Source organism: Chiloscyllium plagiosum, unplaced genomic scaffold (assembly GCF_037043375.1).
Source record: "Chiloscyllium plagiosum isolate Xiang-an unplaced genomic scaffold, Cpla_swu_hap1 HiC_scaffold_2, whole genome shotgun sequence".
In the NCBI taxonomy this organism is placed as follows: domain Eukaryota; kingdom Metazoa; phylum Chordata; class Chondrichthyes; order Orectolobiformes; family Hemiscylliidae; genus Chiloscyllium; species Chiloscyllium plagiosum.
The window spans coordinates 152,972,478-152,999,092 of NW_028270140.1; the positions used below are offsets into that span (position 1 = coordinate 152,972,478).

General features: G+C 43.6%; 1 protein-coding gene across 1 annotated transcript; it reads left to right on the plus strand.

Annotated features, from left to right (window-relative positions):
• Positions 1-1,316: 1,316 nt before the first annotated feature.
• Positions 1,317-25,269, plus strand: LOC148152025 (uncharacterized). Its single transcript, XM_087993797.1, has 4 exons — positions 1,317-1,671; positions 14,113-14,214; positions 23,961-24,000; positions 25,143-25,269. The coding sequence occupies exons 1-4, from the start codon at positions 1,317-1,319 to the stop codon at positions 25,267-25,269; spliced, it is 624 nt and encodes a 207-aa protein (XP_087849923.1).
• Positions 25,270-26,615: the final 1,346 nt, after the last annotated feature.

Below are 26,615 nucleotides of genomic sequence, written 5' to 3' on the forward strand. Positions count from 1 at the left end.
GTCCAAAGATGTGCAGGTCAGGTGAATTGGCCATGCTAAATTGCCCATAGTTTTAGGTAAGGGGTAAATGTAGGGGAATGGTGGGTTGCGCTTCGGTGTGGACTTGTTGGGCCGAAGGGCCTGTTTCCACACTGTAAGTAATCTAATCTAATCTAAAATATCTTAAAGTATATAACGTACTCCTTTCTTTGTAAAGGCGCGAAACATGGAAGAGAAATAGAGAATGATTTGGATCTCTCCCTCTCCTCAAGTTTCATCTGAAACTGCTGAAGTATTTTTAATAACAGCTGACTATTGTCAGATCAAACTAATTTATTTTTGAGTATTGTTGATTACTTTTGCTCTCCCAGATCCCTGCTAATTAAACTCCAATTTGACATTTGGTCTGACTTGGCTCATCTTCTTGGGTCAGTTAGCTCAGTTGGCTGGACAGTTGGTCTGCAGTGATACCGACAATGCAGGTTTAATTCCCATACTGTCTGAGGAGACCATGGAGGTCTCACCTTCTTAACCTTGTCCCTTATCTGAGACATAGTGACTGTCAGGTTAAATCACCACTAGCAGTTCTCTGGATTATAATTAATTTACTTTTTTTTACTGCATTTCTGCTTTTTTATTTCTCTGTGTAGCCTCCTGCTGTTCCTTCACTGCGTACCCCATCCCTCTGCTATGACTGATGAATGAGCCAGGTTGCTGAAGGCTGGCTGGATAATAGAGTAGAAAGTGATGGGAAATAGAAAAGGTTCTGCAGGGAGGGCCCTGAGTCCTGCTCTTCAGATCACTCTGGGTCTCCTGGAACAATGGAGAGTTCAGAAAACTCTCAGGCACCAAACCCTCTCTTCAACCACCAGCAACAAACACCCCACAATCTAACCTCAGGATGTTTACAAACCACTAGAAGCCCTCTGTGGTGCTCCAGTCTGGAGCTCATTCCACTCTGTCTCAGATCAGTTTATAAACCTGATGTGTAAGTGCTGGTGTTTGACTGGGGTGGACAAGGTCAAAAGTTGCACGGCACTAGGTTGCAGTCCAACAGGTTTGTTTGAAATCACAAGCTTTCAGAGCACTGTTGCTTCATCAGCTGAAGTCACATGATGAAGCAACAGTGCTCTGAAAGCTTTGATTTCAAATAAATTTGTTGGACTATAACCTGGTGTTGTGTGACTTTTGAGTTTGTAAAGCATAATTGTATGGCATTATATCTTTTCTCACTATATAACAGATTCAGTGTTTTACCTCACTATTTGGTGTCTGTGCTGTGTTCATATCCTCTCTCTCTCTCTCCCCTCACAGCTTTTTCTGCTAAGGGTTGGTCAATGACAATCGCGGATGGAGTGAGGGCTGAGGAAGGAGGCTCCACTGTCTTACCCTGCAGCTTCACCCACCCTGACACTCACCTCACACTCACCGGCTCCATCTTATGGTACAAGAGGGAATCACGGTCTTTAATCTTTAAGTGTTTATGTCCTGGTCCAGACCATTCCCAGGGTGAGCTGTGTGAGAATGTGAGACAGCGGGACGGTGGGAATCTATTCAGATTCGTGGGGAACCTCAGCAACAAAGATGTCTCAATAATGATGGAGGGACTGAGCCACGAGGATATTGGTTCCCATGTAGAGCTCAATATTAACAAATTTGGAACTAGAAAAGGAACCTTTCTGGAAGTGGAAGGTGAGGAACAACATTCAGATAGTGTCGTTGCCGGGATAGGGAATGCATGGTGGCTCAGTAGTTAGCACTGCTACCTCACAGCGTCAAGAGCCCAGGTTTGATTCCAGCCTTAGGCAACTGTCTGTGTGGAGTTTGCACATTCTCCCTGTGCCTGACATCAACTCTTCTGCTCCTCAGATGCTGCCTGACCTGCAGTGCTTTTCCACTGCCTCACTTTTCAACCCTTCGCACTCTCAGGTCCAACCCTAACTTTGACATCAAACCCACCAACAAGGATGATGCTGTTGTTCTATGGCACAATGATTTTTATCTTGCAGAGGCTCAATGCCAGCTCTTGCATGCTTCTTCCTACCTCCCCCTGGACCTTAACCCTACATCCAAACATCAAGCTATTGTTGCCAGGACTATCACCAACCTCATTACCACCAGAGATCTTCGCGCCCCCACTGCCTCCAACCTGATGGTCTCCCAAGCCCAGACAACCCGCTTCTCCCTCCTTCCCAAAATTCACTAACCAGACTGTTCCAATGGAATAATCATATCAGTTTTTTCCTGCCCTACTAAGCTCATTTCCTCCTACCTTGACGCCATCCTTGTCCAGACCCTGCCCACCTTTATCTGCAATTCCTCTGCCCTCTGCCATACTGACAATTTCCAGTTCCCTGACCCTAACTGCCTCCTCTTCACCTTGGATGACCAATCTATACCTCCATCCCAACCAGGATGGTCTGAGAGCGTCTGGTTTCTTGTTCAACCAGAAGCCTGAGCAATCCCCATCCACCACCACCCGCCTCTGCCTGGTTGAACTTGTTCTCTCACTGAACAATTACTCCTTTCATTCATTTCACTTCTGTCAAGTCAAAAGGGTGACTATGGGCAGCCGCATGGGTCCAGCTATACCTGCCTTTTAGTGGAGTATGTGGAACAATCCTTATTCCAGACCTACACTGACCCCGTCCCACAGTTCTTAGTAAATTGATTACTGTTTCAGTGCCACTATATGCTTTCACTGGTCTTTGAAAAAATTTGTTAATTTTGCCTCTGATTTCCACTCCTCAAAAACTTTTTCACATGGTCCATCTCCACCATGTTCTTTCCTTTCCTTAACCTCTCCTTCTCCAATTTGGGGAATAAACTGTGCACTGCCACCCATTACAAAGCTTCGGACTCCCATAGCTATTTTCACTACAGGTCTTCACACCCCACATTCTGGAAGGATTCCATCCCATTCTACCAGTTCCTACGCCTACATTGTATCTGTTCAATGATGCCACCTTCCAAAGCAGTTTCTATCTTCCATAACTGTGGTTTCCCACCGGCTGTGATTGACAGGGCCCTCGACCACGTCCGACCCATCATCGTAGCTTCCACCCTCTCCCCTCCCCATCACTCACAACAGTGTGATCGGGTCGCTCTTGTCCTCACTTTTCATCCCACCAGCCTCTACATTCAAAGGATTATCCTCCGTCATTTCAGATAACACCAGCAGAATGCCACCACCAAACACCTCTTCCCCTCACTCCCCACATTTGCATTTCACAGGGACTATTCCATCCAGTACACCCTAGTCCATTCCTCGTTCGTCACCAAGACCAAGGGGTGGCATGGTGGCACAGTGGCTAGCACTGCTTCCTCACAGCACCAGAGACTGGGTTCAATTCCCGCCTCAGTCAACTGTCTGTGTGGAGTGTGCACATTCTCCGTGTCTGCGTGGGTTTCCTCCGGGTCCTCCGGTTTCCTCCCACAGTCCAAAAATGTGCAGTTTAGGTGAATTGGCCATGCTAAATTGCCCGTAGTGTTAGGTGAAGGAGTAAATGTAGGGAATGGATCTGGGTGAGTTGCTCTTCGGAGAGTCAGTGTGGACTTGTTGGGTCGAAGGGCCTGTTTCCACATTGTAAGTAATCTAATCTAAATTGCCCACAGTGTTAGGTGCATTAGTCAGGAACAACATCTCATCTTCAGATTGGTAACTTTACAACCTTCTGGACTTATTATTGAGTTCAACACCTTCAGATTGTGAACCAACTCCCATTCCTTCCCTTTCAAAGAGCTGTACTTGTTACATTCTGTGTCATCATGTCCTCTCTCCCCTCCCCCCCAACTCCAGAGGGACGACCTGTTCTTTCCTGTTTGGCAGTTAGACATACCATTGTTCTGTGATTCATATATTCCAATCAATTGGTCTACAATATCAACAGTGTCTCTCCCCCAGTACTTCACTCCCACTCAATTGCAGAAAGGCTTTCCCCTCCACACTTCACGTCAGCTCTGATGAAGAGTCATTTAGACTCAATGTTATCTTGCTCTATCTCCACAGGTGCTGCCTGACCCTCTGTGATTTCCAGCATTTTTTGCTTTCAGTACAGGTTCTAGCATCTGCAGTAATTTGCTCTAACCATCTTCCTATGAGCCTGGTATGACTCAAATCTGTGGAGAGTTTACCCCTAGATACCCATTGGCTCAGGTAACCAAGGCTGTAATGAGGTCAGATGTCGAGTGACCCTGGTGGAACCTAAACTGGACATTACTGCATAGTGGGTGCTGCCTGATAGTACTGTTGATGACACCTTCCATGACTTTATTAATGATCGAGAGTAGATTGATGGGGCAGTAATTGGCCATCTTAGGTGCAGCTTGCTTTTGATGTTTAGGATACACCTGGGTAGATTTCCACATTGCTGTGTAGATGCCAATGTTGCAGTTGAACTGGAAAAGCTTGGTGCAACAATTTCTGTAGCACAAGCCTTCAGCATGATTGGCAGAGTCAGGCCCCACTGCCTTCACAGTATCCAGTGCCTCCAGCAGTTTCTTGAGATAATGTGCAGTGAATGGCATTGGTAGAAGATTGGCATCTGTGATGCTGGGAGCCTCTGGAGGAATATTCTCCATTCAGCCCTTCAGGCTGAAGATTGTCGTGAAGCTTCAGCGTTATCTTTTGCATCAATGTATTGAGTTCCCCTATCATTGAGGGTGGGGATATACATAAGACCATAAGACCATAAGACATAGGAGTGGAAGTAAGGCCATTCGGCCCATCAAGTCCACTCCGCCATTCAATCATGGCTGATGCGCATTTCAGCTCCACTTACCAGCGTTCTCCCCGTAGCCCTTAATTCCTCGAGACAACAAGAATCTATCAATCTCGGCCTTGAAGACATTTAGCGTCCCGGCTTCCACTGCACTCCGTGGCAATGAATTCCACAGGCCCACCACTCTCTGGCTGAAGAAATGCCTCCGCATTTCTGTTCTGAAATGACCCCCTCTAATTCTAAGGCTGTGTCCACGGGTCCTAGTCTCCTCGTTTAACTGAAACAATTTCCTAGCATCCACCTTTTCTAAGCCATGTATTATTTTGTACGTCTCTATTAAGTCTCCCCTTAATCTTCTAAACTCCAACGAATACAATCCCAGTATCCTCAGCCGTTCCTCATATGTTAGACCTGTCATTCCAGGGATCATCCGTGTGAATCTCCGCTGGACACGTTCCAGTGCCAGTATGTCCTTCCTGAGGTGTGGGGACCAAAACTGGACACAGTACTCCAAATGGGGCCTAACCAGAGCTTTATAAAGTCTTAGTAGTACATCTCTGCTTTTATATTCCAACCCTCTTGAGATAAGAGACAACATTGCATTTGCTTTCTTAATCACGGACTCAACCTGCATGTTTACCTTTAGAGAATCCTGGACTAGCACTCCCAGATCCCTTTGTGCTTTGGCTTTATTAATTTTCTCACTATTTAGAAAGTAGTCTATGCTTTTATTCTTTTTGCCAAAGTGCAAGACCTCGCACTTGCTCACGTTAAATTCCATCAGCCATTTCCTGGACCACTCTCCCAACCTGTCAAGATCCTTCTGCAGCCTCCCCACTTCCTCAGTACTACCTGCCTGTCCACCTAACTTCGTATCATCGGCAAACTTCGCTAGAATGCCCCCGGTTCCCTCATCCAAATCGTTAATATATAATGCGAACAGCTGTGGCCCCAGCACCGAACCCTGCGGGACACCGCTCATCACCGGCTGCCATTCTGAAAAAGAACCTTTTATCCCAACTCTCTGCCTTCTGTTAGACAGCCTCAATCCATCCCAGCAGCTCACCTTGAACACCATGGGCCCTCACCTTGCTCAGCAGCCTCCCGTGTGGCACCTTATCAAAGGCCTTTTGAAAGTCTAGATAGACCACATCCACTGGGTTTCCCTGGTCTAACCTACTTGTTACCTCTTCAAAAAATTCCAACAGGTTTGTCAGGCATGACCTCCCTTTACTAAATCCATGTTGACTTGTTCTAATCAGACTCTGCTCTTCCAAGAATTTAGAAACCTCATCCTTAATGATGGATTCTAGAATTTTACCAACAACCGAGGTTAAGCTGATTGGCCTATAATTTTCCATCTTTTGCCTTGATCCTTTCTTGAACAAGGGGGTTACAACAGCCATCTTCCAATCATCCGGGACCTTTCCTGACTCCAGTGACTCTTGAAAGATCTCAACCAATGCCCCTGCTATTTCCTCAGCCACCTCTCTCAGAACTCTAGGGTGTATCCCATCGGGGCCAGGAGATTTATCAATTTTAAGACTTTTTAACTTTTCTAGCACTATCTCTTTCATAATGGCAACCATACTCAACTCAGCCCCGTGACACCCTTTAATTTTTGGGATATTACTCATGTCTTCCACTGTGAAGACTGACGCAAAGTACTTGTTAAGTTCTCCTGCTATTTCCTTATCTCCCATCACTAGGCTTCCTGCATCAGTTTGAAGTGGCCCAATGTCTACTTTTGCCTGTCGTTTGTTTCTTACGTACTGAAAGAAACTTTTACTATTATTTCTAATATTACTGGCTAGCCTACCTTCATATTTGATCCTCTCCTTTCTTATTACACTCTTTGTTATCCTCTGTTTGCTTTTGTATCCTTCCCAATCTTCTGATTTCCCACTGTTCTTAGCCACTTTATAGGATCTCTCTTTTTCTTTAATACATTTCCTGACTTCCTTTGTCAGCCAAGGTTGTCTAATCCCTCCCCGGTTAATCTTTCTTTTCTTGGGAATGAACCTCTGTACAGTGTCCTCAATTATACCTACAAACTCCTGCCATTTTTGCTCTACTGTCTTCCCGGTTAGTCTTTGCTTCCAGTCTATTTTAGTCAGTTCCTCTCTCATGCCCTCATAATTACCTTTATTCAGCTGTAACACCATTAAATCCGATTTTGCCTTCTCCCTTTCAAACTCCAGACTGAACTCTATCATATTATGGTCGCTACTTCCTAAGGGTTCCCTTACTTTAAGATCTTTTATAGAGTCTGGTTCATTGCAAAGCACTAGGTCCAGAATAGCCTGCTCTCTTTTGGGCTCCATGACAAGCTGTTCCAAAAAGCCATCCTGTAAGCATTCCATGAATTCCCTTTCTTTAGATCCACTAACAACATTATTTACCCAGTCCACCTGCATATTGAAGTCTCCCATGATCAATGTAACCTTGCCTTTCTGACATGCCTTCTCTATTTCCCGGTACATGTTGCGTCCCTGGTCCTGACCACTGTTAGGAGGTCTATACACAACTCCAATTATGTTTTTTTTGCCTTTGTGGTTCCTCAATTCCACCCACACAGACTCCACATCATCCGACGCTATGTCATTCAATACCATAGATTTAATTTTGTTCTTAACTAACAAGGCAACCCCACCCCCTCTGCCCACCTCTCTGTCTTTTCGATAAGTTGAAAAACCATGGAGGTTTAACTGCAAGTCCTAACCCCCCTGTAACCAAGTCTCTGTGATGCCTACTACATCATAATCATAGTCTCTGTGATGCCTACTACATCATAATCATATGTAACCTGCTTCACTCCAGTGAGTTGTTTAATTGTCCACCACCATTCAGGACTGTATGCACCAGGACTGCAGAGACATCTGATCCATTGGCTATGGGATAGCTCTGTTGTGTGTTATTGCTGCTGGCTGATAAGCAAGTAGTTCTGGATGTTGTAGTTTCAGCATGTTAGCATCACATTTTTCAGCTTGCCTGATGTTGCTTACAGCATACTCACACATACTCTTCATTGATTTCCCAGCCTGACGTGAATGGTGGAATGGGGGTTAACCTTGATTATGTGGCTACAGATTGTGGTTCAATGGGGTTACAATGTTGTCTTTAAGTTTATGACTTCACACAGCAACTCCCTCCTGACTGTATACCACAGTGCTTCCACCTCTGCTGGGTCTGACCTGCTGGTTGGACAGGATGTGTTCCAGGGATAGTGATGGTGGTATGTGGGACATTATAATTTGTAATTCTGTAAATTTGACTACCTGAGACTTTTAGTTGACTAGCTTGTGAAACAGCTGTTTCACTTGCTGCACTTTCTGAGAAGAACTTTGCAGGTTTGATGTGGCTGTGTCTGCTCCCATAGTTTTTGGTGCCTCGGTCAATGCAGAGTAGTTTATGTCCATTCTTACCATATTGTCATTCCTTCAGTGTTGCTGGGTCACTCTCCTGGAGCACTATCTCTATAATTACTGGAGGTAACCCTTATACCTCAGGGCTGCAGCAGTTCAAGAAGACAGCATCTCCTGGGCAATCAGGTTAGACAATAAATGCACATAATCTGAGCCAGTGACACCAATGATTGAATAAGAAATAAGTTGAGGAGAAAATAATGAAATGAAGAAGAATCTGAGGAGGCTTGAAAAGGCAGACTCTAAGAGGCTCTTGTGAACAGAAGTCAAACAGGGAACTGTTTCAAAATAAAGGGCTTCCTATTTAAAGTGGGGATGAGGAAACATTTAATCTTTCAGCTCATCTTTAAAGTCCGAGGAGTGAAGAGCCACAGAGCTGATTTTCCCCCTCCAACTCCACCTAAGATTTCATCACTGGTGTAGATGTACACAGCACAGAAACAGGCCCTTCAGCCCTACTCACCCATGCTGACCAGGTTTCCTAAACTGAACTTGTTCCTTTCTCTTGTGTTTGGCTCAGATCCCATTAAATCTTCTTATTCATGAACCTGACCAAACAGCTTTTTAAAGTAATTGTACCCACTTCTGCCACTTCCTCTGGCAGCTTGTTGCACAAACACAACACCCTCTGTGTGAGAAAGTTATTCCTTAGCTTCCTTTTAAATCTTTCCTTTCTCACCTTAAACCTGTGCCCTCTCGTTTTTGAGTTCCCCACCTCAGTGAACAGACCTTGCCTATTCAACTTCTCTAAACTCATTATGATTTGATAAGCTTTCCTATTTTTCTCCTTTCTCTTCTCTTTCTCTTCCTTCAAGTGTTTTTCCTTCTCCTCCTTCATTTCTTCCCTTTGGCTCCTGACCTTCGAAGGTGGCTCCTGGCTCCTGGGACCACCAGTGAGAAGTGATGATCACAGCCTTTGGCAAACAAGATTTGGAGATGCTGGTGTTGGACTGGGGTGTACAAAGTTAAAAATCATACAACACCAGGTTATAGTCCAACATGTTTAATTGGAAGCACACGAGCTTTCGGAGCGACAATCACCTGATGAAGGAGCGTCGCTCCAAAAGCTAGTGTGCTTCCAATTAAACCTGTTGGACTATAACCTGATGTTGTGTAATTTTTAACTTGGCAAACAACATCTCCTGATCTGGCACAGCAGCCTCCTGGCCTAGCATGGCATGCTCCTGACCTCCCACATCACCCTCCCAGCATGGCATGTTGCCAGTGCGGTGTGAAGCTAGGGCCTGGTGCAGACTGGTAACTAAGTGCCAGCATGAACACTTTTCTGTAAAGCTGAAAAACTTATTTCTGTAATAAATCTTATCACAAAAGAAACTATGCCTAGGTGATGTAATTGGTGACGTATGAAGTTTCACTATACTCATTGAGTACATGTGACGACAAAGGATATTTTATGCTAACATACACTCCAGGGGATAAAAGCCCAGCCTGTCTACCCTCTCCTTATAACTTAAACCTTCCAGTCTCAGTAACATCTTTGTAAATCTCTTTGCACACTTTCCAGTTTAATAACATCCTTCATTTAGCAGGGTGATGAAAAATGTAAGCAGTAATTGACATGTGGTCTAACCAAAAACTTGTATAGCTGTAACATGACATCCCAACCTCTGTACTCAATGCTCTGAATGATAAGGGCAATCTTTCTTCACCACCCTGTCTTTTTGAGACACCACTTTCAAGGAACTAGGCACCTGTACCCCTTAGTCTGTCTGTTTGACAATAGTCCCCAGGGGCCTAACATTAACTGTGTATGCCCTGCCCTGGTCTGTCTTAGCAAAATGTCACACCTCACACTTATTTGCATTAAACTCCATCTGCCATTCCTCGTCCCTCAGGCCACATTGATCAAGGTCCTGTTGTACCCTCAGACAACCTTCTTCACTGTCCACTATACCACCAATTTTGTATCATCTGCGAACTTACTAAGCATTCCACCAATATTCTCACCAGGTTCGTTCATATAAATGATGAACAACAGTTGACTCAGCACCGATACTTGTGGCTCACTGCTGGTCAAAGGTCTCCATTCTGAACAAAAATTCTCCACTACCACCATCTGTCTCCTACCATCAAGTCAACTTTGTATCATATTGACTTAATCCCCTGGACTCCATGTAATCCAACCTTAGTAACCCAGTCTACCATGCAGAACCCTGCCAAAGGCCTTGCTGAAGTCAATGTAGATAATACCTAACACCCTGCCTGCATCTACCTTCTTGGTCTGTTTTCAAAAATCTCAATCAACTTACTCATCATTTACATTTAAATCAATCTGGAATATGCCTTCAAATTTATCTGTCCTCATACCAAAGCTTCAGGTTGAATCGCATGAGTGGCCACATTACAAATGATATCAGGGAGTTCTCCATCACATAGAATGTGGTCAATATTTACAATGTGATTGCTGCAGAGAGTCTTGGGGGAAAGTTGATAAATTCTTGAACTTATTTAAAGAATATTGGGGAAGGAATGGAGGGTTCTGCAGGAAAGAATTCCAGAGGGTTAATGGATTTCCTGATCTGTAAGCATCTTGTGATCAAGGTTATAGAGTTATAGAGATGTACAGCATGGAAACAGATCCTTCAGTCCAACCTGTCCATGCCGACCAGATATCCCAACCCAATCTAGTCACACCTGCCAGACCCAGCCCATATCCCTCCAAACCCTTCCTATTCATAAACCCATCCAAATGCCTCTTAAATGTTGCAATTGTATCCCCTCCACCACATCCTCTGGCAGCTCATTCCATACACGTACCACACTCTGCATGAAAAGGTTGCCCCTTAGGTCTCTTTTATATCTTTCCCCTCTCACCCTAAATCTGTGCCCTCTAGTTCTGGACTCCCTGACCCCAGGGAAAAGACTTTGTCTATTTATGCTATCCATGCCCCTCACAATTTTGTAAACTCTATAAGGTCACCCCTCAGCCTCCGATGCTCGAGGGAAAACAGCTCCAGCCTGTTCAGCCACTCCCTATAGCTCAAATCCTCCAACCCTGGCAACATCCTTGTAAATCTTTTCTGTGCCCTTTCAAGTTTCACAACATCTTTCCAATAGGAAGGAGACCAGAATAGCATGCAATATTCCAACAGTGGCCTAACCAATGTCCTGTACAGCCGCAACATGACCTCCTGTCCTCAATATTCTGACCAATAAAGGAAAGCATACCAGACACCTTCTTCACTATCCTTTATCCCTGTGACTCCACTTTCAAGGAGCTATGAACCTGCACTGCAAGGTCTCTTTGTTCAGCAACACTCCCTTGGACCTTACCATTAAGTGTATAAGTCCTGCTAAGATTTGCTTTCCCAAAATGCAGCACCTCACATTTATCAGAATTAAACTCCATCAGCCACTTCTCAGCCCATTGGCCCATCTGGTCCAGATCCTGTTGTAATCTGAGATAACCCTCTTCGCTGTCCACTACACCTCCAATTTTGGTGTCATCTGCAAACTTACTAACTGTATCTCTAATGCTCATATCCAAATCATTTATGTAAATGACAAAAAGTAGAGGACACAGCACTAATCCTTGTGGCACTCCACTGGTCACAGGCCTCCAGTCTGAAAAACAACCCTCTACCACCATCCTCTGTCTTCTACCTTTGAGCTAGTTCTGTATCCAAATGGCTAGTTCTCCCTGTATTCCATGAGATCTAACCTTACTATTCAGTCTCCCATGAGGAACCTTATCAAACACCTTACTGAAGTCCATATAGATCACATCTACTGCTCTGCCCTCATCAATCTTCTTTGTTACTTCTTCAAAAACTCAATCAAGTTTGTGAGACATGATTTCCCATGCACAAAGCCATGTTGACTATCCCGAATCAGTCCTTGCCTTTCCAAATACACGTACATCCTGTCCCTCAGGATTCCCTCCAACAACTTGCCCACCACTGAGATCAGGCTCATTGGTCTATAGTTCCCTGGCTTGTCTTTACCGCCCTTCTTAAACAGTGGCACCACGTTTGCCAACCTCCAGTCTTCCGGCACCTCACCTGTGAATATCAATGATACAAATATCTCAGCAAGAGGCCCAGCAATCACTTCTCTAGCTTCGCACAGAGTTCTTGGGTACACCTGACCGGTTCCTGGGGATTTATCAACCTTTAACCATTTCAAGACATTCAGCACTTCCTCCTCTGTAATCTGGTCATTTTGCAAGATGTCACCATCTATTTCCCTACAGTCTATATCTTCCTTATCCTTTTCCATAGTAAATACTGATGCAAAATATTCATTTAGTATCTCCCCCATTTTCTGTGACTCCACGCAAAGGCCGCCTTGCTGATCTTTTGAATCTCCGAATCTCAAATTCAAAGGTGGGGGGGAGCTTTTGATTGGGTAATTCTTGTAGGGGAATATCTGGACTTGGGAGGGATACGGAGGGAGTATTACCCATTTTACTGTGAAGTTGAAATAAATGTAACAAATTGAATTTAGAACTTCTGCACAGTGACCTCATCCATTCTGATGTTTATCCTTTCCTCAGCTGCTCAGGGAAATGTCTCAGTGGTGAGTAGGACAGAGGGAGATTCAGTTACTTTACCCTGACTACTGCTACCTGGATGAGGAAGGAGCCCTACCAACACATCGTTACATTTCCAGCCCAATCACGGAACTTGGACAACTGTACACGGTGGAAATCGGTATGAGCTCATCGGGCACCCAGAGGAGGGAAACGCCTCGAGCAGGATAAACCAGCTGAGTGTGAGGGACAATCACACTTACCTGTGTCTGGTGGAATACAGGTCAGAACCTGATTCTCAGTATCTGATCCAGAAAGAAATTCGGCTGCAGGTACATGGTTTATACATTCTTCAGCATGTAGAGGGTGCACGGATTTTGTGCACTTTTTAAGATTCAATTTTCTGATGAAAGGTCGTTAACACTTTCTCTCCACAGGTGTTGTCTGGACTGCTGAGTTTTTGCTGCATTTTTATTTTCATTTCAAAATTGCAGTAGTTTGCTTCAGTGTTTGAATTTTTTTTTATATTTAGTGTAGTTTGATGTCCTGATAGGTACATTCTGATGTCAATATTGAAAGACATTGACACACTCAGAACATTCAGTTCAATCTCCAAATGACCCAAAGTTATACTGACATTGAGATCATCATCTCGAGCAGGAAGGTGCAACAGTCTAATGTGTCCCTCTTGGTTACAATGAAAGTGTTCACCCCTTCGTCAGGAATAGTTCCATCAGTGCAAGTACATTCCCCAGTGTCCATCTGACTGTGTGAGCTATGTGGGACCTATTCTAGCCCTACATCACACATGTGTTATGAAGGGAGATGATGATATACTGTTACTCTCACTCGGTGACTGATCCAAACATCCAAGTCTGGGGTCATGGGTTCAAATCCCACCACAGCAGAAGGTGAAATTTAAATGAAATGTTAAACATCAGGAATTTAAATGTAAAGCTTATCTAATTGCTGCATTTGACTATTGTTGAGAGTTGGCAAAGCCCATCTGATTCTGTCATGCCCTTTAGAGAATGAAATCTGCCATCCTTACTTGGCCTGGCCGACATATGGAGCACAGAACAGGGGTGGATGATATATCAGTGTTCAATTACAGGGTCCACTGTATCGATGATTCAGCACCAGATCCAGAAATTACTGTGGAATGATTAAAAATGTCAATTTAACCTCATATTCTGTGTCACAGAATTAAGCAGCTGCCTCTTTCAGGACCTATTCTGATTCAGAATGCACTGCTTGAAAGGCCAGTGGAAATAGATTCAATAGGGGGAATCTTTCAAGAGATAATTGGGTAAGTATTTGGAGGTGAGCAAATTACAGGTCTGTGGGAAAGGGCAGGGGAGAGGGACGAACTGGATTGCTCCATTACAGAACATCATGTTTGTGCATTTTACCTCATGCTCTGTAACCCTGCTACAAGTTTCACTGCATCAACATTGTGACCTTACTGACCAACTCTGTTCTTGCTGTTTTACAGTGAAGAGGACTGAGCCCACCACTGTATATCTGCCGGTCATTCCAATGCTTCTCGTCCCGCCCATCTGCTTCATAATCTTCATCAACTTCAGGAACAAAGGAGGTGGGTTCATGGAGAATGAGGTTTAATAAAACAATATGGTTCTGAGTTTGAAACAAAAAGAGTGGAGAGGATGCAGAGGAGATTCACCAGGAAGTTACCTTGGAAAGAGTATTTTAGCGATGAAGAGAAGCTGCATAAGCTCAGGTTGTTTTCTTTGGAGCAGAGAAGCCTGAGGAGGGGCCTGATAGAGGTGGATAAGATTATGAGGGGCATGGACAGTGTGGGCAGAAAGCATCTGCTTCCCTTAGTTGAAGGGTCAGTAACTGTTATGTCTGTAGTTGGTGTGCTGCTCCTGTAAGAGAGTTGGTCAGGTGACTCACAGGGTAAAGAGCTTTGGGCTCAGACTAGAGCCGGCTGTGGAGGTGTGAGCATTGTCAATAAAGGGTTCCTGTGCAGAGTTTTAACTGGGCCTCACTTGTGTAAAATCCCTGATTCCCAGTGAATTACAAACCTAACGAGTAACGGCGAGTGTGATCTGACCCACAATCTGTCTGCAAACACTGTTTATTATCCCCAGTGGAGAGAATAACAGACTTTGGAAATTTTGATAACATCGAGGGAAGTGGAAAGAGGGGTCTCCGGCTGCGGCCAGCGCCAGGGAAGAACGGTACACACCGGGGACTGAGCCGAGAGCAATGGTTGTGAGGGGACTCAGGCCAATGGCTGAAGAAGAGAGTATGCACTCGGGAGCTACTGAATCTCCCATCATTCCAGTCTTAGAAACAGATGGCACAGTGAGGATTGGTGGTGATTTTAAGTTTACATTCAACCTAGCCCTGAGAGCAGATCAATACTCACTTCCACTCAGAGGTCCTTATAAGTGTCCTGGCTGGGAAAAAGAAATGTTCTTAAATGGGTCTTTCACAGTCCTTCTTGCAGATAGGGGTCACGAAGGAATCCCAGCCATTACTGACAATAGTAACCCACAGGGGACTATTTCACTACTTTTGGCATCATGTCAGCACTTGCTCTGTTGCAGAGGGCCATGCATCAAATGTTAAGGGTTCGAGGAGTCCAGTGTTATCTGGAGGATGTTTTGATTACTGAATCCTACAAAGACAAGCATTTGATAATTGAGAGGGAACCCAAAAAAGATTGGAAGAACACAGCCTGTATGTAAAAAAGGAGAAATGTGAGTTTTTTTAAAAGACTCTGTAGAGGAACCAGGCCATGAAGTTGACGGTGAGAGGCTACACAAGGCACCCAAACAGATGATGGCTATCATGGAGGACCCTGAGTCATTATGGCAGTGGATTCACATCAATTTCACGGGATCAGTAGTGGGACGGATGTTACTATTCATCGTGGATGCCCAATCCAAGATGTCCAAGGTGGCAGTCATGAAGTTGGTATCAGCAGAAACATCAATAGAACGACTAAATTTTTAAAATTCATTGTGGGATGTGGGCATCATTGGTTGGCCAGCATTTATTGCCCATCCTCTGTTACACTGGAGAAGGTAGTCCAAAAATATGGTGCTGGAAAAGCACAGCCAGTCAGGCAGCATTCGAGGAGCAAGCGAGTCGATGTTTCAAGCATAAGCTCTTCATCAGGAATGAAGGGGTGGCCCAAGGGGACTCAGAGATAAATGGGAGGGAGGTGGGGCCTGGTGGGGAGAAGGTTGCCGGGAATGCAATAGGTGGATGGAGGTGGGGGATGATGGTGATAGGTCGGAAAGAAGGGTGGAGTGGATAGGTGGAAAGGAACATGGACAGGTAGGACAGTTCAACAGGGCAGTGCCAAGTTGGAAGGTTGGATCTGGCATAAGGTAGGGGGAGGGGAAATGAAGAAATTGGTAACAGTGATCCCATGTGGTTGGAAGGTTCCAAGGTGGAAGATGGGGCATTCTTCCTCCAGGCATCAAGTGGCTAGAGTTTGGTGGTGGAGGAGGCCCAGGACTTGCATGTCCTTGGCAGAGTGGGAAGGGGAATTAAAGTGTTCAGTCACAGGGTGGTGGGGTTGTTAAGTGTGTGTGTGGATCAATGTGGATTTCATGAGTTTCTTCATTTCCCCTCCACCTACCTTATCCCAGATCCAACCTTCCAACTCGGCACCACACTCTTGAACTGTCCTACCTGTCAATCTTCCTTCCCACCTATCTGCTCCACCCTCCTTTCCGACCTATTGCCATCAACCTACCTCCATCTACCTATCGCGTTCCCAGCTCCCCTCATTCCTGATGAAGGGCTTATGCTTGAAACGTTGACTGTCCTGCTCTTCAGATGCTACCTGACCGGCTGTGCTTTTCCAGCACCACACTTTTTGACTCTGATCTCCGGTATCTGCAGTCCTCACTTTCTCCTCGAGAAGGTGGTGGTGACCTGATTTCTTGAACTGCTGTAGTCCATGTGCTGTAGATTGAGCCACAATGCCAAAATTAGGGAAGAAATTCTAGGATTTTAACTCAGCAACAATGAAGAAACAGCAATATAGATGATGAGTGGTTTGGAGAGGAATTTGGAGTGGTGGTGTTCCCATGTGATTGCTGCCCTTGTCCTTCCAGATGGAACTAGTTGTGGGTTTGAAAAGTGCTGTCTGATGATAGAACATAGAACATAGAACATAGAACATAGAACATAGAACATAGAACAATACAGCACAGAACAGGCCCTTCGGCCCACGATGTTGTGCCGAACATTTGTCCTAGCTTAAGCACCCATCCATGTACCTATCCAATTGCCGCTTAAAGGTCACCAAAGATTCTGACTCTACCACTCCCACAGGCAGCGCATTCCATGCCCCCACCACTCTCTGGGTAAAGAACCCACCCCTGACATCTCCCCTATACCTTCCACCCTTCACCTTAAATTTATGTCCCCTTGTAACACTCTGTTGTACCCGGGGAAAAAGTTTCTGACTGTCTACTCTATCTATTCCCCTGATCATCTTATAAACCTCTATCAAGTCACCCCTCATCCTTCGCCGTTCCAACGAGAAAAGGCCTAGCACTCTCAACCTATCCTCGTACGACCTATTCTCCATTCCAGGCAACATCCTGGTAAATCTTCTCTGCACCCTCTCCAAAGCTTCCACATCTTTCCTAAAGTGAGGCGACCAGAACTGCACACAGTACTCCAAATGTGGCCTAACCAAAGTCCTGTACAGTTGCAACATCACTTCACGACTCTTGAATTCAATCCCTCTGCTAATGAACGCTAATACACCATAGGCCTTCTTACAAGCTCTATCCACCTGAGTGGCAACTCTCAAAGATCTATGAACATAGACCCCAAGATCCCTCTGTTCCTCCACCTCACTAAGAACCCTACCGTTAACCCTGTATTCCGCATTCTTATTTGTCCTTCCAAAATGGACAACATCACACTTGGCAGGGTTGAACTCCATCTGCCACTCCTCAGCCCAGCTCTGCATCATATCTAAATCCCTTTGCAGCCGACAACAGCCCTCCTCACTATCCACAACTCCATCAATCTTCGAATCATCTGCAAATTTACTGACCCACCCTTCGACTCCCTCATCCAAGTTATTAATAAAAATTACGAACAGCAGAGGACCCAGAACTGATCCCTGCGGAACTCCACTTGTAACTGGGCTCCAGGCTGAATATGTACCATCTATCACCACTCTCTGACTTCGACCGGTTAGCAAGTTTTCTATCCAATTGGCCAAATTTCCCACTATCCCATGCCTCCTGACTTTCCGCATAAGCCTACCATGGGGAACCTTATCAAATGCCTTACTAAAATCCATGTATACTACATCCACTGTTCTACCCTCATCCACATGCTGGGTCACCTCCTCAAAGAATTCAATCAGACTTGTAAGGCAAGACCTACCCTTCACAAATGATGTTTGGGGAATTCCTGCAGCGCATCTTGTAGACAGTACTAACTGCTGCTTCTGAGTGTCAGTGGTGGAGGGAGTGGATGTTTGTGCATATGGTGCCTATCAAATGGGCTGCTTTGTATTGGTTGGTGTCAAACGTCTTGAGTGTTGTTGGAGCTGCACTCATCAGGGTGGGTTTGAAGTGTACCATTACATTCCAGACTTGTGCCTTGTAGATGATGGACAGGCTTTGTGGGGGTCAGGAGGTGAGTTACTTGTCACAATATTGCTGGTCTGCTCTTGTAGCCACTGTTTTTCTGGTGAGTCCAGTTGAGTTTCTGAACATAGCACGTAGAACATAGAACAGTACAGGCCGTTCAGCCTCAATGTTCTGTTTAATGCAAACCCATAGGATGTTGATAGTGGGAGATTCAGTGATGGTAACCCTATTGAATGGTAAGGGGCTTTGAGTAGATTGTCCCTGATTAGTGATGGCTATAGCCTGGAATGTTACTTGCCACTTGTTAGCCCAAGCCAGGAGGTTATCCAAGTCTTGTTGCATTTAAATATGGACTGCTTCAGTACTGGAGGATTTGTAAATGATGCTAAACATTATACAATCATCAGGTAAGATTCCCACTTCCCAGCTTGTGATGAAGGGAAGGTCATTGATGAAACTTCTAAAGATGTTTAGACCTGAGGGAATGCTCTGAGGAACTCCTGCACAGATAACCACAACCATCTTCCTTTGTACCAGGATGGGGTCCAACTGATGGAGAGTTTGACCCCTGATTCCCATTGATTCCGTTTTTGTTAGGGCTTCTTCATGCCACATTCATTTGATTTCAGCCTTGATAGGATTTGTTTAAAATAAAGGGGGGAGGGGTGATATGTATCTGGTTGGATGCTGCCCCTTTAAGAAAGCTGGTTAGGTGACTTGCTGGGTGTGGTGCCAGGGGCTCAGTAAGGAGCCAGTTGTGGAGGTGTGAGCATCAGCAATGAAGAGTTCCTGTTCAGAATTTTATCTGTGCCTCCCTGATGTGGAATTTCTGGTTCCCAGTGAATTACGAACTTCACAATAACAAAATGGCATAACTTTAACAAAGGTCGGAGGTTCAGAGGGAATTTCAGGCAGTGTTTTCACTCAGAGGGTGGTGGGATTCTGGAATTCATTGCCTGGGATTTTAGTAGATGCAGCAAGCCTCACAAGCTTTATAAAGTATTTGGATGAGGACTAGAAATGCATAACATCAAAGGCTCTCTGCCTCGTACGGGAAAGTGAGACATGTTCAGATTTAATGGAGCTTTTGCACTTCAGACTCCAGGGACTGAGGGATCTCCTCTGTATTGGATGAATCTCTGATGCTGTGATTCTGCACGATGCTTGTGAATTAATTTTTTGTCACCAAATCTCTCCTCTTCTCCTCTGAAGATGCTGACTGTGCCTTTGGTGGGTGGTGGAGGGTGGTTGAAGATGGCCTGTTTGATAGCATCAGCTGCTCTCTGGTGTCTGTCTCCTCTCTGAGCTTTCTCATGAGTGATTGAACATTTGAGGCTGTTTCACAAGCAAAGTCATTCAAACCCATTCTATTGAACTCTGATGGATCAATCTCCACTCCACTCTCCATTATTGTCGAATCTCAATGCAACAAAATGTCTTTTCATTCACTCCCATTTGACAGAATATGAACATAGCACATCTTTTCCATTTCTTCCCACTCAGTACAAAATCTTAATAGAACAGAAATGAAGCTGCAATTCAACATAATTCTGTTGTGAATTTTATTATTAAAATGGATTTGGTGAGTATGCTGGATAAAGACATGGACATAGGGGTTCAGATAGTCTGAGGAACAGAGCTATATCTAGGGGTGGAATGGTAACATGGACTCATCTTCAGGCCTGTGCAGTGGGTGCAGTGTTCAGGCATTTATCTATCTGATCAAATTGAGCATGCAGGATATCTCAGGCATATTTTAGGCCTCAGACTTCTTAGCTCAGACATGTCAGTGCTGATAATCTTCAAGTTCAAATGTTCCTCCTTATCTTCATGGCCACTCCCTCACTATCTCTGTCATTTCTGTTTTGGTTTTCTAGGGAGAAGTGTTGACAACAGGAGCAGGAATGTCTTGCTCAATTGTATAGGATCATGGTGAGACCACACCTGGAATAATGGGTGAGGTTTTAGTCTCCTTATCTGAGGAAGAATATTCTGGCATTGGAGGAAGTGCAACAAAAGTGTATCAGATTGATTCTTGGGATTGCAAGAGTGACATTTGAAAAGAGATTGGATTTGTCAGGGTAATATTCACTAGAGCTTAGAAGAATGCAGGGGATCTCTGGAAACAACATGTGAAATTTTTCCAAGATTAGATACAATAAAGGCAGGAAAGATTATCTCAATAGTTAGGGAGTCAAGGCATCACTGTTTAAGAATAATGGGTAGGTTATTTAGGACAGAGATGAAGGAGAAATTCCTTCACCCAGAGAGTGGTGAGCCTGTGGAATTCACTACTACAGGAAACAGTTGAGGCCAAAACATCAAATACCTTAAGAAGGAGTTTGATATAGTTCTACAGACTAAAGGTGACAAAGAGTGTAGTAAGAAAACCAGTACAAGGTCCTGAGTTGGACAATCAGCAATGGTCATATTGAAAGGTGAAACATGCTTAAAGGAATGAATGGCCTCCTCCAGCTCCTATTTTCTATGTTAACAAATGCCTTCTGGAAATATAAGCTCAATGTATCCACATGTTGTCCTTTATCTGCAGTCCATTTCATTTTCACAAAGTGACCAGTCTTCAAAACTGGTTTCTAACACTTCCACTCTGACAGATAAGCAAACTGTCCTTTTGTTCCCTACTTTCTACCGCCTTCTCTTTTTGAATAAATGACTTACATTCGCTATTTTTGAATGGAATGGGACATCCATGAATCTTGGGAATTTAAACCAATTGGACAACTTTCCCAGCAGCTATACCTTAAAGACCCAAGATACCATCCATCAAGTTGCCAGCCTACAGCTTCAATGATTAACTCAGTGTCATTTCTCTGGTGATTGTAATTTTCTTGCAGATGTAAAATCATTTCATTCATCTGCCATTTCCATTATTAATTCTGCAAATTGACTCATGTTGTATTTGTTTCTAAAATCTTTACAGAAATACATATTTCCACATGACTTTCTCTCTCACATATTTTTCCACTTTGTTCTTCTTTAAGTCATTGTTTCCTGTGTCTTTTATATTCTGTTCAATCTTCAGACCTGTTCATTTTCTTTGTGTAATTATTTACATTTTCTTTTGTTTCAATCATTCATTTTTGCAGTTCATTACAAATGCTGGGTCCTGCCACTTGCAATTTCTCTTTCTCATTGGAACATTTATCCCCTTAAATATCTGCCATTGTATCCATTGATTACTTCCTTCACCTCATTTTTCAGTTAATTTGAGCTAGTTTTGTTTTCATACTCTCATAATTATCTATATTTTTGTTGAACATATGAGATTTGGATCCACTGTTTCCTCCCTAAAACTGTAAAATTCAATCATATTATTATCACTGCATCTTTACTATGAGATCATTAATTAATCCCTTCTTATAGAACACAGAACATAGAACATTACAGCGCAGTGCAGGTCCTTCAGCCCTCGATGTTGCGCCGCCCTGTGAAACCAATCTGAAGCCCATCTGGCCTACACTATTCCATTCTCGTCCATATGCCTATCCAATGACCATTTAAATGCCCATAAAGTTGGTGAGTCTGCAAGTGTTTCTTGCAGTGCATTCCATGTCCCTACTACTCTGACATTTGTCCTATATCTATCACTCCTCAACTTGAAGCTTTGCCACCTCGTGCGAGCCATCACCAACCGCGGAAAAAGGCTCTCACCATCCATCCAATCTAACCCGATCTTGTTGCAGAATAACAGGTCTTGAAGGGTCTGCAATGTTTTTGCTCCAGAATGTGCTGTTTGAAGTAACTGTTTGAAGTAACTGTCTCAAAAATATTCAAAGTACTCCTCATCTAGACTACCTTTACCGATCTGCATTTATCTAGGTTTTTGCACCTTGGAAATTCCATGCCCACAGGTTATTGTGTGGTGGATGAGCATCATCCTGCAGCCACTTCTATACGTATACTTTTGAAATTTGTCCTTGGCCATGGGGTAACTGGTATTCCTTTCTCTCATTCCTTTTCCATACTTTCTCTTCTCTGTGGGTATTTTAAAAGATTTGTATCCCTTCATACAAGAGCTGTATTCAGTTTGGTTGAATATATCTTCAGCTTGAATCGCTGTGGAGGACTTGTTTAGTGGTTGCATTTTGCCTTGTTCCTGATTTTGCTACCAAAGTGGATAATCTCACACTTAACCACATTATGCTTCAACTTTTTTTGTTTAAGCTTAAGGGATACAGCCATAGTTTGGAGGAAGAGTTTTTACTTCTTAACTTTACTCTTGGATTGAGCAGTCCGATTAAATCCTTGGATGAATATGGTAGAATACACCTGTGCTCCTGAGAAGGGAAGGATATAGTGAATTACTTTACCTTCAAGTGAAGAGTTAATGTTAATCACAGTCCAGAGATATTGGGACAAAATCCTGAAAAGGTTACTTAACTCAGTGCATTTGAGCTCAGCTGTATCATAGTTCCAGGAAGAACTTATATGCATTTTCAATCTATACGTTAGAACCGCAAGTGGCTTAAATCTACCAAAGTGAAAGAAACAGGGATTCTGGTGTAAGTATTGCACAGGTAGTGTTTTTGGGTACTATACAATGTGTGTTTTTTTGGGCACTGTACCACAGAAAATCTTTTTATTTTTGATGTGATGACAAAGTTTTTTATTGTTTTTAATTTACAAAAGAGTATTTTAACATAAATAGAACTTTACATTTAGTGTATGTTTAAAAATCTTTGAATTTATGTCAGAAGTGGATAATTATGTTTATTCTATTTATCCTTTTTTTCTGAATAAACTTCTGTTTTATTGTTAAAGCAATATGCAGCATTATGTGCTTATCTTTCATATAGAGACCCTTTCATAATATCTAAATATGATCTAGCAAGTAGATTCAGGATCTCGGATCTGACTTGTCCAGTAATAACATCAACTTGGATTATAACAATATTGTTGTGGTTCTGTTCGCCGAGCTGGAAGTTTTTGTTGCAAACGTTTCGTCCCCTGGCTAGGCGACATCATCAGTGCTTGGGAGCCTCTTGCAAAGCGCTTCTTTGATGTTTCCTCCGGTGTTTATAGTGGTCTGTCCCTGCCGCTTCAGGTTGTCAGTTTCAGCTGTCCGCTGTAGTGGTTGGTATATTGGGTCCAGGTCGATGTGTTTGTTGATGGAGTTTGTGGATGAATGCCATGCCTCTAGGGATTCCCTGGCTGTTCTCTGTCTGGCTTGCCCTATGATAGTAGTGTTGTCCCAGTCGAATTCATGTTGCTTGTTGTCTGCGTGTGTGGCTACTAAGCGGCAGGGACAGACCACTATAAACCGGAGGAAACATCAAAGAAGCGCTTCGCAGGAGGCTCCCAAGCACTGATGATGTCGCCTAGCCAGGGGACGAAACGTTTGCAACAAAAACTTCCAGCTCGGCGAACAGAACCACAACAACGAGCACCCGAGCTACAAATCTTCGCACAAACTTATAACAATATTAATCTCTTTCTCGTTTAGTTTGTCTGTGCTCTTTAACTGAATACATCTTCCTACATTTGATCCCTCACCCCACTATTCTAAAACACTCCAACCTGACTCGGTCAGTTACTGATCTTGGACTGAGCTATATACAATATTCTTGAGTAAAGTTTTTACGTATCACATAAGATTCTTGAACTCTTGTGTCTAACTGTGTGATATGTATATATTGTTGATAAGGGATAACTTTGTTGGGGACACTTCCAATTGTTCATCATTTAACAAAATACTTACTAATCATTTTTGTCTCTTTAGGATGTTCACAGCAAATTCAGCACACCACACCTTCGAAAAGGTAGTGTAATTAGTGATTGATACAAGGGTAGTGATAGAAATACACTGGTTCAGAGATGAATTGAACATCTTTTGCTGAATGCATTCCCCTGCTGATGAGCTGCTAATGTGGTTTGTCTTTCTAAGAAGCTGTTGAAACACTTTAATAACAGGTTAGCAATTTCTGAGCAGAATTTGTCAATTTCCAGCTGGATGCAAATCTTCAGCTTCAGATTCACCTGTGATCTCCCTTCCCCAAATTAACCTGCCATTCACATCCGTGTAAAACTATACTGTTGCTCATTTTATTACCATGGATACTTTGAGTTGTAATGAATGTTTTATGGAGGGAAAGATTGAAATGTTATCACTTGCAGTGAGTGCTGAGCATAAAACAGAAGGTTTAGTGACTCCTAATACTTTCTCCCTTATACTTCTTGCAGCTGAATTTCCATTAGGTGGGATGTGATTTCCTGATTATTCTTCACTTTCCAAGGTTTCCAAGCCTTGGAACTTCTTCCAAAGTTAAAGCAGATGAGAAGCCCATGCAGTAATTTTCCTCTCATCTTTGTTTCAACCATGCTTTTATAGATTTCACAATAAATGTTAATTTTCCATTACACCTCCAACACCCTCCCTCCCTGCCCTGTGACTAGTTGCTCAAAGCTGAGCCAGAGCTGTCTGGAATGATCTGTCACTGTGATTCCTGACAGTGTCAGTACAGCCTTCCCTGTGTTACAGCTGCTGACTACACCTGGGTAGGCAAGGCAAGACTGTTTCTCATGACCACTTTTTCAAGGCTGACATGGGTGATTTGTGTCTAAATCTGGACATCTCTTAAATTCATTTGTGGAACATGGGCATCTCTTGTTGGACCAGCATTCATTACCTGTCCTTAATTTCCCTTGAGAAGGTGATGGTGAGCTGGCTTCATGAACCTGCAGTCCATGAGCTGTAGGTAGAGCCACAGAGCCCTTAGGGAGGGAATTCCAGGATTTTGACCCAGCAACAGTTCCCCACAACTTCCTCAAGGACAACTAGGAGTAGCCAGCCAGATCCAAGACCTGTGAGGGAATAAGCAAAAAGATAGGATTCTTGTTACTGTGACCTGGGATTATGCCATTAACTTCCTCTGAATATTTATGTTTCTTGTCTGTTTTTCAGGAATGATCCAGGGTCAGCCAGCATTCCTCAGCCTAATCAGGCCCAGCAGCCGTTGGCCCCAGGTACTGGCGGTACTCGAACTGACCAATCACCATCCATTTCAGACACTGTAACATCGAGTGTGTGAAGCATCAACACAGTGGACAGACATGCAGTGATAGAGTACCACCCTCACTGTACGGCCTGACCACCTTGATAGACTAACTTTCTTCCCATTCAATGTAACCAAGTGAAAAGCAGCATGTTTCCCATTGAGGTTATCACTACTTTCTTTTTGTTTTTCTCATATTGGAACTATGATTTAAAGTTGAAAATGGAACTTCGAACAACAGCTTGTTTTAGAAAAGATGAGAAAACAAAAAGGAAACATTTGCTGTTGGAATCTGGCCTAGAAAGATAATGCCAGTTAATTCAATGTCAGCATCATTAGCACTTACTCACTAATGAATATGGTCATCCACTGAGGCAATTCTGTGCCACTGTCATGGGTTCTATGGGTCCTTGTGTGGCTGATGAGCCTGATCTTGGAGCAACATCTCCAACCACACTTTTGATGGGTGTTTCCCAGTGGCAGAATTGGTCCTTGGCCTGGAAATTTGAAATTCCATTCTCTGGTTCCTCTTTCACTCTTCGTCTGCTGATGGGTGTTCTCAAAGAATTTGAGAGTCTTTGAATGCTTCTTTTGTCGTGTGATCCTTGATAAGTCCCATCAACACGGAGGCAGCCTTTCCACATCAGCTGGGGGATTGGAACAGGCATCAGCATCCTTGAAGCCGGTAATAGCCGGTTAGTTACAGCTCTAAAGACTTTGTAGATGTACTAACTGTTGCTCTGCTCAGAAACTGGCAGCTGGTTGTGTTTTTATTTGGTTAATCATTGGGGACCATTGCTGGCCAGCCAGGGACAGAGAATGTTGAAAGTACAAGTTAAAACAGAGTGAACCGGCTCTGACGGGGCTTTGGACAGGAGGATGGGGTGGGTGGAGAGGGCGCAGTTTGTTTTGGAAACTTTCCACAAGAGCTCTTTTATTTGTTTTTCTCACTGTCTCATTATTCTCCAGTCATTAAATTGTTAAAGGTTCTGAGAAAAGAATTCAACTCTGTAAGAGAAAAACAAAGGTGACTAGAGGTCTGCAGAAGCTGTTTGCATTGACTAGTGACTTTAGAAATGTCGATTTTATTGCTCCTCAGATGCTGCCTCTACCGCTGTGCTCTTCCAGCACCACTAATCCAGAATCTGGGTTCCAGCAGCTGCAGTCATTGTTTTTACCTACTTTAGAATTCAAGCCAGATGTACAGTCCCATGTGCCTATAATACAACTCATCATCCCAGCCTAGCATTTATTGTTAATCTAGTTATCAGGCTGGAAATCTACCATTTTTATTTTCTTTTTTAATTAATCTCTTAAGAGAGTGTGTGTATGTATGCATGTATGTGTGTGTGCATTTGTAAGAGAGCTGTCTGATGAGATGT